General features: G+C 37.2%; 3 protein-coding genes across 3 annotated transcripts; all 3 read left to right on the top strand.

Moving 5' to 3' along the window:
- The first annotated feature begins 852 nt into the window (after positions 1-852).
- LOC110708947 lies at positions 853-1,695 on the top strand. Its single transcript, XM_021887175.1, has one exon. It carries the CDS (start codon positions 853-855, stop codon positions 1,693-1,695), a length of 843 nt encoding a protein of 280 aa, XP_021742867.1.
- Positions 1,696-11,146: 9,451 nt separating this feature from the next.
- Positions 11,147-13,349, top strand: LOC110708946. The gene is made up of 3 exons (XM_021887174.1): positions 11,147-11,564; positions 11,683-11,757; positions 12,076-13,349. The coding sequence occupies exons 1-3, from the start codon at positions 11,147-11,149 to the stop codon at positions 13,347-13,349; spliced, it is 1,767 nt and encodes a 588-aa protein (XP_021742866.1).
- Positions 13,350-13,465: 116 nt separating this feature from the next.
- On the top strand, positions 13,466-14,551 carry LOC110708945 (ATP-dependent DNA helicase PIF2-like). The gene has a single exon (XM_021887173.1). The coding sequence runs from the start codon at positions 13,466-13,468 to the stop codon at positions 14,549-14,551; it is 1,086 nt and encodes a 361-aa protein (XP_021742865.1).
- Positions 14,552-14,938: the final 387 nt, after the last annotated feature.

The following is a 14,938-nucleotide window of genomic DNA, read 5'->3' as shown; positions in this document are numbered from 1 at the left end:
TCTGTTGATTATTTTAAATTCTATTTCATAATACTTGTTTATTTACCAAATACATTATATTTGGTTCTATCCACTACAAATACTAAATTTGAATCTATCCTCTCATAACATGCCAAATCGATCAGATTTTTATATTTAGATAATGGGGAAGAATTATGAAGCTTTAGAATCTTTTTTCACCATTGATGGAATGTCCTTTATCCATCAAATCATATGCATATACTAATATCTTTGAGACTTTGACTAATATCTTTTGTAATATAATACTACCTCCGTTAAGTTTTATTTGCAACTTTGGGGGTGAACACGGAACCCAAGTCAAAACTTCCAAATGGTGATTAATAAAATCTTATGCATGTGATAATATAGAGAGAGAAAGTGTGGGGACCAAATTATCCCTTAAAAAAGGTGGGAGAGTTACCCGTATTTTTTTGGTGGGTTTCTTTTTCCCTCCTAAAAATTTGGCTACTTTAAAATTTTCAAACTTTTCAGAAATTTAGGGGTTACAATTTTCCCTCCATTCAAAAAGCAAGGGATTACAAGATTCCCTCCATTACAAAAGCAGGGGCTCAATAAAAAGGAGCATATAAATACAAATACAGCCACCCCTTGCATTTAATTTCCCCTCTTCTTCTGTCCAGTCCTGAAAAAAATACAGACCATGTTTCTCCAAAAATTTAAGCTTTGCTGCCTATTTACAGGCCATTAGTTCAAACCACTAAGAAAAAAAAAGCCTTCAATACTCCATTGTAGCTTAGCAGCAATCTTCCCCTTCCGCACATTAGCAAAAAAATCCCTTTCTTCTACACCTATTATCTGAAAAACAAAAAAAAAATAAAAAAAAATACAGAAATGGAGGAGGAATTTGATGATGGGTTTTTCAGCATGCATCAACTATTAGATGAAGAAATGCAACAAAATTCAGATTATGAAGCAGAATTAGAGTTTATGGCACCAGGCCAACATGAGCAAATTGTTCGAAAACAGAAGCCACAACTTACAATCGCAAAGAAAAGAGAGATTGTTGATGAAATGCTTAAACTTATGCATAACGGCAGCTTACCAAGGGGTGCTTTAGCCAGATTTGCAAGGCATTTTGGCATTCACAAGTCCACAACAACAAGATTATTTCAAGAAATATGCAGGCAACTAGCGGAAGGGACTATTATCGATGTCAGGAGCAAGAAGTTAGGCAAGTGTGGCAGAAAAGCAAGGCAATACAGTGAGGAATGGTTACAATCTATCCCTTTATACCTCAGAACAACTGAGAGAAGTTATGCTGCTGCACTTGGTATTTCTCATGTGACCCTCCACACATTGAAAAAAAAGGGCATTCTCAGAACACATACAAGTACAAACAAGCCAAGACTGACATCGGATCACAAAATAGCAAGGCTTAGGTGGGTTCTGAATCACATACAACCAGCAACAGCAACTACAAATCCAACATTTGAAGACATGAGCAATATGATTCATATTGATGAAAAGTGGCTTTACATAAACCCGGAGACAAGAAGATTTTATCTTTTGCCCAAGGAAGAAGATCCATATAGATGTCAACAGTCTAGAAGATTCAAGATAAAAGTTATGTTCATGGGCATCATTGGAAAGCCATTGTATGATGCACAATGTCATTTGATTCATGATGGGAATATTTCCCTTTGTATTTCAACAAATGGCAAAGAAAAAAAGTAAAAACAGAGATGCTGGAACACTTGAAACAAAGCCAATTCAGAAAACATAAACAGAGAAGCATTTAGGGATATGTTGCTTAACAATGTGATACCAGCCATTGTAAGCAAATGGCCTGCAAACATGCCGAAGGAAGTGGTTATACAATGGGATAACGCCCGGCCACATCAAATTCCACAAGATGAAGAATTCATTGCAGCAACTAGGCAAGGGGGATTCAACATCAGAATTGTATTCCAACCAGCACAATCTCCTGATTTAAATGTGCTGGATTTGGGTCTATTTAGGGTGATTCAATCTCTACATTACCAATCATTTCCAAAAGACTTGGATGAAATGATAGTGAAGGTCAAAGAGGCTTATCATGCATTTCCAGCAATTGTAAACAAGTATACTTGGATAACATTGCAAACATGTATGTTTGAAATACTGAAAGTGGAGGGAGGTAATAAATACAAGATTCCACATATGGGGAAGCATAAACTACAAAGACTTGGGTTGTTACCAGAACAATTGGAGGTCAGCCAAGCCCTCATTAACCACAGTCAACTACATTAACACCATGTTCATCCAAACAGATCAGAACCACGAAAGGACTCAGAACCAACAAGGTGATCAGTTAGAAGTGGATGCAGACTAAAGGGAGAATAGCCAACAACAGGGACTGCCACACATAACCAACATTTTTTTGATACAATGGATTTGTAAGTTATTTTTATTAACTTTGGTTATGTGTACTTTTGTGTCTAGGAAGTTTTTGTCTAAGGCAATCATGTTAGAAGACATTTTGTCAAGGGACTAGAATTTTGTCTTATTTTAAAGTAATTTGAAGTCTTCTAAGTAGTGTTATGTAATTTAAATGTGATATGAAGTCTTCTTACTATTATTTCTTTTTTTGCACATTTACAATCATGCACACATAAGTTGCAAATAAAAGTCATCAAAGGGTAACTAATCCATCAGAGGTGTATTTTTATCATTAAAAAAAAACCCAAACCATGTTACCTCAACAGTAAGTGCACAACACTTAAAACTGGAGCAAATCAAAGTTTGGACTAATTTTAATCAATTGAGTCCCTTCATCATTTGGATTAATAATGGGCATGACAATGTAAATTAGGGACTCATTCGAAAAACAAAATAGGGACAGACTAGGCAAGAGGGAGGGACTCAAATCAGTACATAATTAAGCAAGGTAAGGCAACAAGGAGGTACTGAATGTACTGCACAACAGTAAGGGACTGAAATCAGTCCATAATTAAGCAATGCAAGGCAACAGGGAGGTATTTAATGTATGTACTGCACAACAGCAAGGGACTCAAATTAGTCCATAATTAAGCAAGGCAAGGCAATAGGGAGGTATTTAATGTACTGCACAACAGGAAGGGACTCAAATCATTCCACAATTAAGCAAAGCAAGGCAACAGGGAAGTACTCAATGTACTGCACAATAGGAAGGGACTGATATTAGTCCATAATTAAGCAAGGCAAGGCAATAGGGAGGTACTTAATGTACTGCACAACAGGAAGGGACTCAAATCATTCCACAATTAAGCAAAGCAAGGCAACAGGGAAGTACTCAATGTACTGCACAATAGGAAGGGACTGATATTAGTCCATAATTAAGCAAGGCAAGGCAACAGGGAGGTACTTAATGTACTGCACAACAGGAAGGGACTCAAATCAGTCCACATTTAAGCAAAGCAAGGCAACAAGAAGGGACTCAAGTCAATCCATAATTAACAGTGAGGTACTCAATGTACTGCACAACATTGTTCTCTAAAAAAATGTCATCGAGAACAACAACTAAAATGCTCATACACATCATTCATCAATAATAGTCCCTTATATGCAAGGCAACAACACCAGACAATCAAGTTGCATACAACTGCATTCAAACTGAGAGCTAGATGAACACAAACCAGGAAACTAAAGCGATGCACAAAAACCTTCATTACAGGCTCCAATTCATCAACAATTAAACCATTCTCACCAACAACAACAATTAAACCATTCTCACCAACAACAATTCATCAATCAACCCAGCACATAATAACATAAATATCGATAAATTAGGGATCATAAATAGTTACCCAGAACAGGTCAATCAGTGGGAAGGCCAAATTTCATTCGCTTACTTGCAGGCTCAACATCATATTCACCAGCAGCAGTGGGGGACTCATGTTTGTCATCATCATCGTAAATTGGTGTGATCTTAGCATCGATCCCATACATTCTTCTCATCTGTGTCGTAGAGACCCTCCGTATCATCTTAGGATAACTATTAGATAACCAACAACATTTCATCAATCAGCAATTATACCATACAAAAATAGATAACCAACAATTAAACTATACTAAACCATTCTCACCAATTAAACGATAAATATAATCAAGTAGCTTAATTTGGCCGGTCATGATTTTATAAGTAAAAGTGTGGAATTATGTTAGATACATCGGATTCATCACATGCATATCATTTAGATCATCTTCACTTTCTCTTATTTTTCTGAAATGAAATAATTATTTGTGAATTGAAATTAAACCATTCTCACCAACAAAAATTAATCAATTAACCCAGCTGAAAATAACATAAAATTCGATAAATTAGGGATCAAATATAGTTACCCAGAAATAGGTCTCGTAGGGTGCTGCATTTTGGGTTTTTTTCCACGACCCGACCGTAAGCTTCCACCCATCTCAGAAATAGATCTGAGTTGTGTCGAACCACCACACTCAGAGACAGATCTGGGTTCGCATTTCATTTCCCCTTCCCCAACAGGTTCGGTTATCACTTCCCCTTTCCCAACACTCGAGCTTACAGTGCTTAATTTTTGGGCGGTTTCCTCCTCTTCAATAGATATGAGCACTTTACCAATCGCAGCGAAGGTTCGTCGGCTGAAAATTTCTCCACCTTTGCCCGACATAAAGAACAAATTAGGCCACGACGCCCGTTGTTCAAAAGCTTCAATTAGAGCATCTATGAAACCCATTTCGATTTCGTCATCACTTGCGAAAAGAGCTTCGTGTAGTGGGGTTAGATCCATTTTAATGGACTGTGTTCTTTAGATGGTAGAGACTAGAGAGTAGATGACAGAGAAGAAAGAGAACGAAGAAGAGAGGACAGAGAAAGGAGATGGGATATGCGACTGAAAGAGGAGAGAGAAACACCCAAATGAGAAAGATGAAGAAACTTCAAGAACTAGGGTTTTAATTCAAGATGAATTGATGATTTAATCTAGGCCATTTAATGTGGTAGGTGGGAGAATGATTTAATTTTTTGGTGGGAGTTGTTAAATTAATGAAATCAGATTATGATGATAATGTGTTTTAGCTAATTGTCTAAGTGAGTGTTTGATTTATTAAGTAAAGGCAATATTGACATTTTCACTAAAATTACTTACTATAAATGGAAATATTTGGAAAAGTTGCAAATAATACTAAGCATCCGAAAATAGTAAAAGTTGAAAATAAAACTTAACGGAGGTAGTATAATATTAATATTTTCCCCTTTTATTTACTACTCCGTAATATATAATATTTCTACGTAATATCTCTGCATCAAAGATACTACGTGTTAATCATATTATCTCAACGTAGTGTATTTGTGCACATACATATATATAGGTTGGTCTTTGTACTATACTTCTTCTGTTTCTCTAATAATCTAATACTACGTACTAGTATATTGAATTAATTCTTCCTAGACTTTAATTTTCAATTTATTTTATTATTCTTGATATGTACATAAAAACTATAAAAGTTAATTAATTAGTTGATGTATTGAAAATTAAATCGAGACAAATCTAACAACAGTCCACAAAATTATACTTTTTTTTACACATTAATCATAGTAGCCAAAGTATTATGTAATTAAAATTATTCAAAACAAATTATACATGACATATTCATTCTCAATTTATCACAGTTTAGTGGGGATATGTGACTGCGGGAATAGTATGGATTATCTTATACAAGTAAGGTCCTGTTCTTTAAAGCTGCTTTGCTCTACTCTATCCTGCCGTACTCTGCTATTTTGAAATCTACTCTGCTCTGCTAAAATTTTCTTTGCCCTGTGTGGAAGCTATACTGAAATATGTTCTACTTTGTCGTGCTCTGCTGTATGTGAAAGCTCTTCCCTACTTAAATCTGCTCTGCTGCTCTGCCCAAAAACTCAAAAGAATAGGGTCTAAGTCATGCTTGCCACAAGGGCGAGTGATAAAGATCGATCCAAGAATCAAAATAAGAAGGGATCGGAGTTTTAACCACCTAAGTTATCCTTCATTGTCACTCTAAAATAACTTATTTTAACGTGTATGTTTAATATATATTGTGGCGGAATTTTAAGTAAAAATGTGGCCAAGCATAGCCCACGACGTGTTATAGTGTTTACACAATAATGTGTTGAGCCTGACTCCCTCCCCCGTATCCTTGTCATGCCATATTTTTTTCATGTTGCCGTTGGAGCAATGCCATCTTTAGTTACTTATACTGACAAAAAACCATTAATGTAAACACTATATATGGACACAGAGAAGATTATAAAGACTAATGAAATAGTTACGTGTAGGCATGTTTAACTAAGTTATATAAATTGTAAGCAAAATCAACAAAATCATTTAAAGTGTGATGTCTTAATTTAATTTGGCCAGTGACGATGGCTGATGAGATGAGCGTGGACTTTTTGTAGAATTGCTTTAATTTATGATTGATTGAAAAATTAAGAAAATGGTAGAATTTCCCCAGTAATGTTCAAGGCTTCAAGCTACTTGTATAGTGCTTTAACTAGGTTAAAACTAAAAGTGTACATTGTCAATCGTAATAAGCAAATGTAAATACTTTTGTAAATAAAAATGGAGGTATTAAATATAAAATTCACTAAACATAAAGCAAATCTATTGATCTAACTATTACTAGACCTTTCAATATACCTTAAAAAAAATATTTAGTCAGTGGCATGGGTACTAATCTAGTTGCTTAATAACCCTACAACACACGTCACATATATATACAATATGTGGGTATATGTGACACGTATATAGTGATATTACTGATATAAATACTATCTAACTAAGTTCATGCATATGTAGACATATCAATGTCGTACATAAATGTCTTTTTCACAATTTTAATTATTTTTGCCTACATTTACATTTGTACGTGTAGGCGTGTAGCATAAAATTCTTTGTACGGAATAAAAATCAGAATAATTGTATTTAGTAAGTACAAATATCATCATACAAGTACTCCATACATTTTATCTACAACCCTTACAATGTTTCACTTGTTCCCTTATGAATAGTGCTCACATGTGTGAGTGTCATGTGTGATTCACATGTGTGAGTGGCATGTGTGATTGCTTTTGTTTTGTTTTTTTTGTTTTTTTTCTTACTTTGTCTATTTTTTTATTTTTTTTTAAAATTTAAAAAAAGGGGTGATTTCTTTTGATTTGGCAGTGTTAGTTTTAGCCTTGCCTCTGAATGCACCTTCCCGTTTTTTTCCCTCTGTCACCTTGGAGGCGCCTGGAGGGGACATGTGTCTTCTTTCTCTTTTTCCCTTTGTCACCTTCAACCTTTCTTCTTTGGTGATTCATGGAGACATGCAATCTTCTCCTCTGAATGCACCTTCCCATTTTTTTCCTCCAATTTGTTTCCTTATTTTTTTTCCCTTTTTTCACTCCAATTTTCTTTTCTAGATTTTTGCTTCTTCTCTTGAACTTTGTATGATGAAGTTGACACAACACTATGTGTCGACCTTCTATGTGGTTTCACCGGCTTCCTCACCTTCTGCAATCGATAAAGCAAAATCGCAACTTTTCATCAATGGCTACAAGATGTCAAAATACTTACCAGTTCATCATTATCAGAAGGTAAATTGTATATATAAGCATTGGATTTTTAGATTATATATGTTTGCCCTTTATACACTGAGATAGTAAAATTTGTTTTGTATTTGACTCAAATTTTCTGATTTCACACCTTAATTAAAACTTGTCTCTATTATAATTCATTTTATCATCAATATAGGGTAAATTGTATATATAAGCTTTGGATTTAGATTACAACTTGTTCATATGTTTGCCCTTTATACACTGATATAGTAAATTGTATATATAAGCATTGGATTTAGATTACTACATACCTTATACTATAATAATTATTATAGTTATAATTCATTTAATTAAAACTTGTCCCTTTGTAGTATTTGCTTTCTTTGCTTAAAATTGCTGGTGTTCTCGAGGCTTATGTTGAGCTTATATAGAAATCAATGAAAATGACATTGACTTCTTTTCTATATATCTATATATTTATCACTTTAGGTCCTAATCCAAATTCCAAATCATATCCAAATCCAAAATCTAAAAAAAAAAAGGTAGAAACCAGCAAGAACTCTTGGTAGTAATATCTTGCTCGTATAATCATTTTAGTTTTCCTTGTTCTTGTTGAATGCATATATTGAGCAATTTACACTAATCTGAAAATCAGAAAATGTGACATATTCTTATGGCCTTGTATTGGACTTACTTGGATTGCCAATTCAAACTAAATATATCTACACTTGCTTCCTATGACAATTTACTTTATATTTAGGTTGTTTAATTGTGTAGCAATCTTAGTTATACAAATTATGGCTGTTAGAGCTACATGCACTATATTTAATTATGCTCTTACACAAGTTCTAATTTCCAATTTTTGCTGTTTATATTATATTGGTTTTGATATGGTTGTTTTGTATAATTGGCTAATGAGTGATAATATATTAATTGGCTAGATCACTGATTGTAATGTGATGGTTTGTGCAGGCTAGTGTTGGGGTCCTGTTTGCTCTTTGTTGGCTGGTGTTGGGGTCTTGTTTTACATCTGCTGCCCAGAATTATTGGTATTGCTTTTCTGATCTTTATCCTATTTGCTTATGTTTACTATTGCTTGTTTTCTTTACTATTGCTTATACATCCTATAGTAGTTTTTTTGGTTGTAATATGTGCTTGGTATGTGATACATGTTGTATTTCACTATTGTGCTCTATTTAGATAAAGATATTAATTTAAATGTGTGATAGTGATACCAAATTCTGTTTCATTATGGAGTAAGTGCCTGTTAGATCGTGGTCCTTTTTAATGGTGTGTGCTTTCTTTTTAGGCTGACTGGTAGTTTTAGTGTATGTTTCTAAGAGGGCTTTGCTTGTTTTAGTTTAGGATAGGATTGATTGGAATGAGGTAGGTTATGTTGTGGAATTAGTGAATAGGAACGATGTTAATTGTTTGATCCGTTGGGCATGCACACAGGTCATGGAGCTAGAGTCTCGCAAGGTCTCTATTTCGTACTGTTGCTTGTCAAGGAAGGTTATGGGTCACCTGCAGTTTCCACCTTCTGTTTATGAATTAGTGGCCATTCATAAGAATCATGTGAAGTTGCATGTGGAAACGACAGACCTTGGATTTTCACACACCTACACTTTTGATGGTGGTGAGGGTGAAAAGTTGGAGGCTTCATCTGAAAAAGCGGCAAAGGATGCTGTCAGACACTTGAGGCTAGAGTTTGACCTCTGTATTCATGATTGGACGAGTACTAAGATTTGGATGTACAAGCGTTGCGAGGTGCTGTTCCAGCTGAAGCATGATGCTTTGGAGTCTAAGGAACGACCGCTTCATAAACCACCTGTTAATTGGCTTAGTGCTTTCCCTGAGAAGGCAGGTGCCAAGGATGTCTTTATTGACTACTTGGATGTGCTGCATGTGCTGACTGTAGAGACTTGTGCACGAGTCTCAACTATTGAGTCCTCTGAGCTTGCACTGCAGGGGTATGTGGCATGGCTTACGGTGTATTTCCCTGGAGAAACAGTTAACATGGAGTGTATAATTAGTGACATATGTGTTGGTGAGGCAGCTGCTAGACAAAATGCTGCTGTGAAGGCTGTTTCTTTCCTCCAGTGCAGGTATAGGATAGAAATAATTGACCTGAACTATGGCCATGAAAAATATGCTGGCATTAAGTGTTCATTGACCCGAGAGAGCTACATGTCTGCTCAGGAACGTGTGCTTGGTGTGCAAGGAACACTTCACTTGGCGCCTTTTCTAGACGAGCATGACTGCAGCACACCAAGATCCCTTTGTAACAAGATCCCAAGTGCAAGCCTACCACCTAATACTCCTCGTAAGCGTAGAGCTCGTCCTACTTTCAAGAGGACAGGTGCATCTAATCAGCCTCCTGCACTTAACTTTGTTTGGGTCCCATCAGACTTGGAGGCTGTTTTTAAGTGTAGGAAGAGGAATTAGTTATTGGGTGGTTTGTTTAGAGATGATAGGTCAAATTTCGGATCTGTGTTTGTTCATGGCCTTTTTAGTATTGTTGTTTTGTAAACCTAAGAGCTATAGTGCTCAGTTGACTTTGTGATGTTGTGTTTGCTGTACTCTGAATTTGATGGCCATGTATTTTGCTTTAGCTTAAGAATTGTCTATGTAATTGCTATTTTGGATAATGACTTTTAAAGAGCAATGAAATCTATAATTTCTCAGTTATAAAGTTTGTTTCACTGTTTTATACACTGTTATTTTTACCATTTATTACAGTGTGAGCTTATGAGCCTTGGCTTTTTATTGTGTATATGTATTGATGGCGTTTACTATCTATACATGGCAGGAGTATACTGATTTCTAGATTTTTATCAGTGTCGGCCATCTATGGGTATCGTCTTCATAGCCTATTATATTGTTGTACATTGAATATGTTAGGATTTTACCTTATATCATATGTTACCTTCGCTTGCTACAGACTACCCTGATTACCCTTCATCTTCTAAAACTAAAACTCGAACAAGTAAACGCATACGGGGAATTATTGGAGAGCCCAAAAAAAAGAAACAAAGGAAGCCTAAACCTATAGGGCCAGGTAGTGTGGTGTTTAATTTGCTATATTTAATTGCCTTATTATACATGTTGTCCAAACTGTAAACTAAGGCATGGTTATAAATATGTAGTTGGAGATGCATGGGATGTTGGCCAACAAATGCCAACAACTCCTTTTGAATTGGCAACTCCTTATTTCTGTGACAAATGCTTGGCAAAAAAATTTGCCTATGAACCCCCCAAATTTTGCTGTAGTGGTGGGGAGTGTGTGATTGTTTATAATCAACTTCCTCCTGAGATTATTAGATTATTAGATTGTTCACTGCAAAAGATGAAATCGCTGACCATTTTCAAACATATGCGCGTTTATATAATAATATGTTTGCTTTCAGTTCTTTGGGGGGTGCATTGGAATCACAGTCAAAAAAGGGTGTATATGCTTTTAAATTACATGGGCAGCTATACCATTTTGTGCCTGACTTGTTACCTGATGGCACCCAGCCACAGTTCCTTCAACTTTACTTTTATGATTCTCAGCATAAGGCTAAGCACTGACTTGACCTCTTCCCAGAGCTCCAGGCAGATGTTATTGCAATTCTGATGGAAGTTATGTCGCATAACCCGTATGCCAGATTTTTTAAATCTCTGAGGGATATTAATGTCTCGACTGAAACTGTGATTACCCTCAACAAATACCCTACTTTGGATCAGCGGGTGTACAATGCTCCGACATCTGACGAGGTGGCTGCTATATGGACTGATGCCAGTGCATCCCATGAACAAAGTACTCCTCACATCACAGTGTACGGGAAATCTACTGAGAGCCACCGTATAATGCATTATTATGGCTGCTATGACCCTCTGCAGTACCCTTTATTATTCCCTCGTGGTGATTGTGGTTGGCACCATGGCCTTCTAAAAATGTCTTCTTGTGGGCAGATTCATGATCAGAGCTTTGTAGCCACAGTCGCTGCAGATGGGGATGATGATGCTGCTGCTGCTGCATTGCTGCAAGGAGATGATCCATGTAAGATTTTCAGTATTCTTTGTTGCATGCATAGCTAATATACATGCATTGCCAATAAAATTTCTAACCAATTAGATGGGTGATATAGTTAATTTTTTGTTGCATATTGTTGTCTCAGCTGCTACTAATGGCAAACGGGGTAGGTTTATTTCTGCTAGGGAGTATTATGCCTATCGTTTCCAAATACGGATTGGTAATTATCTGCTAAGAGCAGGACGACTGTTTTTGCAATCCATTGTGGACATGTATGTGAAGATTGAAAATACGCACTTGGATTTTTTTCGGAAAAACCAAAAAAAAATAAGGGCTGAATTATATCAAGGTCTTGTTGATACATTTGATGGTGGGGAAACAAATGCTTCTAATGTTGGGCACTCAGTTATATTGCCCCCTACGTTCCTTGGGTGTCCTAGGGATTTGAGCAGGAGGTACCTTAATGCAATTACTCTTGTGCAAAGGTTTGTCAAGCCTGACCTCTTTGTGACTATGACTTGCAATCCCAACTGACCAGAAATCAAAGCAGGACTTGCTCCCGGTGAAAAGGCTCAAGACCGGCCTGATTTAGTTGCGCGTGTTTTCAGGGCAAAACTTATTGCACTGAAAAAGAAGATTACAGAAGAAAATGTCTTTGGTGAAGTGGCCACTTTCATTTATGTTGTGGAGTTTCAGAAGCGTGGCCTTCCACATGTACATATGCTGATTATACTGAAACAAGGGTATAAAATCAAGGAACCAGCCTTGTATGACAAGTTTACTTGTGCTGAGATTCCTAGCAGTGACAACCCTCACTTGCGTAAAATTGTTCTTCGCCATATGATGCATGGCCCTTGTGGTAAGGACGATCCTAGCCGCTCCTGCATGAACAAGAAAGGGTTTGAAGGAAAGTGTAAATATGGTTACCCAAAAGCATACAACGACACAACCACCAACAATGATAGTGGTTACCCTGCTTACCGCAGGCGCTTTACTGGTGAGTCTATTCGAATTAGGGGGAGAAGGCTAGACAACCAATGGGTGATCCCCTACAATCCTTACTTGTCAGCGCTCTTTGATTGCCATCTTAATGTGGAGATTTGCTTCATAATTCAAGCTGTGAAGTATTTGTATAAATATGTCTACAAAGGGCATGATAGATGTTCTTTCAGTGTAACAGAAACAAGCGTGAGGCAACCTGTTAATGAGATTAAACAATTTCAGTCAGGTCGTTGGGTCTCTCCTTGTGAAGCTGCTTGGAGGATCTTTTCATTTGATCTTTATGAGATGCATCCGCCTGTACTGTTGCTGCAGGTGCACTTGCCAAACCATCATTCTGTTAGGTTTAATGCTATTGACCAACTAGAGGATGTAGTTGCTGACAGTAGAAGGGCCAGAACGTCGTTAACTGAGTTTTTCAAAATGAATGCTGCATTTCAAGACAAGCCAAAATATCTGTATTCTGAATTTTCTGAACATAATGTGTGGCATCCTTCTTCTAAGACATGGACAGAACGTTCCTTTGGTGTTGTCGTTAGCAGATTAGCCTTTGTTTCTCCATCTGAAGGGGAGAGATATTTTCTCCGTCTTCTCTTAACGCATGTAAGGGGTCCCACATCATTTGAAGACCTGCGTACTGTTAATGGGTTTCTCTGTGCTACATTCCAAGAAGCTGCTGTTAAGTTGGGTCTACTTAGTGAAGATGATGCTGTGGAAAAGTGTATGGATGAAGCTGCTACTGCACAAATGCCACGGGCACTACGAAGGCTATTTGAACACTGCTTATTTTTGGTAATCCGCGTGATCCTTTAGCACTATGGCATAAATACTACACCGCTCTTTGTGAAGACTACAGCTACTTATTCAGAGGTGAGGAACAAAAAGTTAAAGCAATAACAGTTCGGGAAGTGGAGCGATATTTAGAAGAGATGGGCAAGACATTACAAGATTTTGGGTTGGAGTCTTTAGTCGTTCCTGCTGATGAAGCGCTTACCAGGACTAAAGATATTGCAGATGCATTAGACGCACCTATACCTAATGAATATGTTGAAGCAATTGCTACGTTAAACAACAAGCAACATGAGACTTTCACTGCAATTATGAGCAAGGTCAACAGTGAAGAATCGGGAGTCTTTTTCATCGATGGTCCTAGGGGCACGGGTAAAACTTACCTTTATTGTGCTCTCTATGCTGCCATTAGACAGATGGGCAAGATAGTGCTTCCTACAGCAACATCAGGCATAGCTGCATCAAATATGGTCACGGGTCGGACAGCTCGTTTGCGTTTTAAACTTCCTCTAGACCACACCATGTCAATGGCTTGCAATGTATCTAAGCAAAGTGGCCTTGCAGACCTATTAAAAGCGAGCTCTTTGATAATTTGGGATGAAGCTTCGATGGCTTTAAAACAAAATATTGAATCTCTTGATCTGTTGCTTAGAGATTTATGTGAGGAAGAACAACCATTTGGCGGTAAAGTAGTTGTTTTTGGAGGAGATTTTCGGCAAGTTTTGCCTGTTGTGCCTAAGAAATCTCAGAAAGAAGCAGTGGAAGCAAGTTTAGTTTCTTCTCATTTATGGAAATACTTTACGCGTATTAGGCTAAGTGAGAACATGCGTGCACGGTCAGACCCATTGTTCTCTGATTTCTTGCTGGCTCTTGGAAATGGTGAGCTCCAGGAAACAGAAACTGGAAACATCCAAATCCCTGAAGAGCTCCTTATCCCATTTGAAGAAGAAGGTATTTCCTTGCCACACCTTATTAAAGAGGTGTTCCCAGAGCTGTCAAAAGGTCACTTCAGCCCAGAAATTTTCACTGATCACGCTATACTAACACCTCTTAATGATGATGTTGATGAAATCAACAACCTCCTTATTGAAAATCACCCCGGTGAAGCAGCAGTGTATAAAAGCTTTGATTCTTTGATTGATGATAGTTTCAACATCTACACAACTGAGTTTTTAAATACTTTATGCCCTGGAGGAATGAGCCCACACTCCTTGGTTCTGAAATAGAACTGTCCTGTAATTTTGCTTCGGAACATAGCTCCAGCTTCAGGCCTATGTAATGGGACTCGACTCATTTGTAAAGCATTCTACCCAAATGTTATCCTATGTATGATCACAACAGGCCATCATTCAGGCGAAATGGTCTTTTTACCACGTGCTAACCTAAGGCCTTCCTCTTCCAGCCATTACCCATTCAAGTTCGAACGGATACAATTCCCAATTAAGCCGAGCTTTGCCATGACCATAAACAAAGATCAAGGCCAAACTCTGAAGAAGGTTGGGATTTATTTACGGCGTCCTTGTTTTTCTCATGGCCAGCTTTATGTTGGGCTATCTAGAGCACGGAAATCAAGCCAAGTAAGAGTGCTAAGTAAGCTTGTTAATGAAAAACAA

This window comes from Chenopodium quinoa, unplaced genomic scaffold, assembly GCF_001683475.1.
Source record: "Chenopodium quinoa cultivar QQ74 unplaced genomic scaffold, ASM168347v1, whole genome shotgun sequence".
Classification (NCBI taxonomy): Eukaryota; Viridiplantae; Streptophyta; class Magnoliopsida; order Caryophyllales; family Amaranthaceae; genus Chenopodium; species Chenopodium quinoa.
This window is presented reverse-complemented; position numbering and strand designations above follow the sequence as displayed.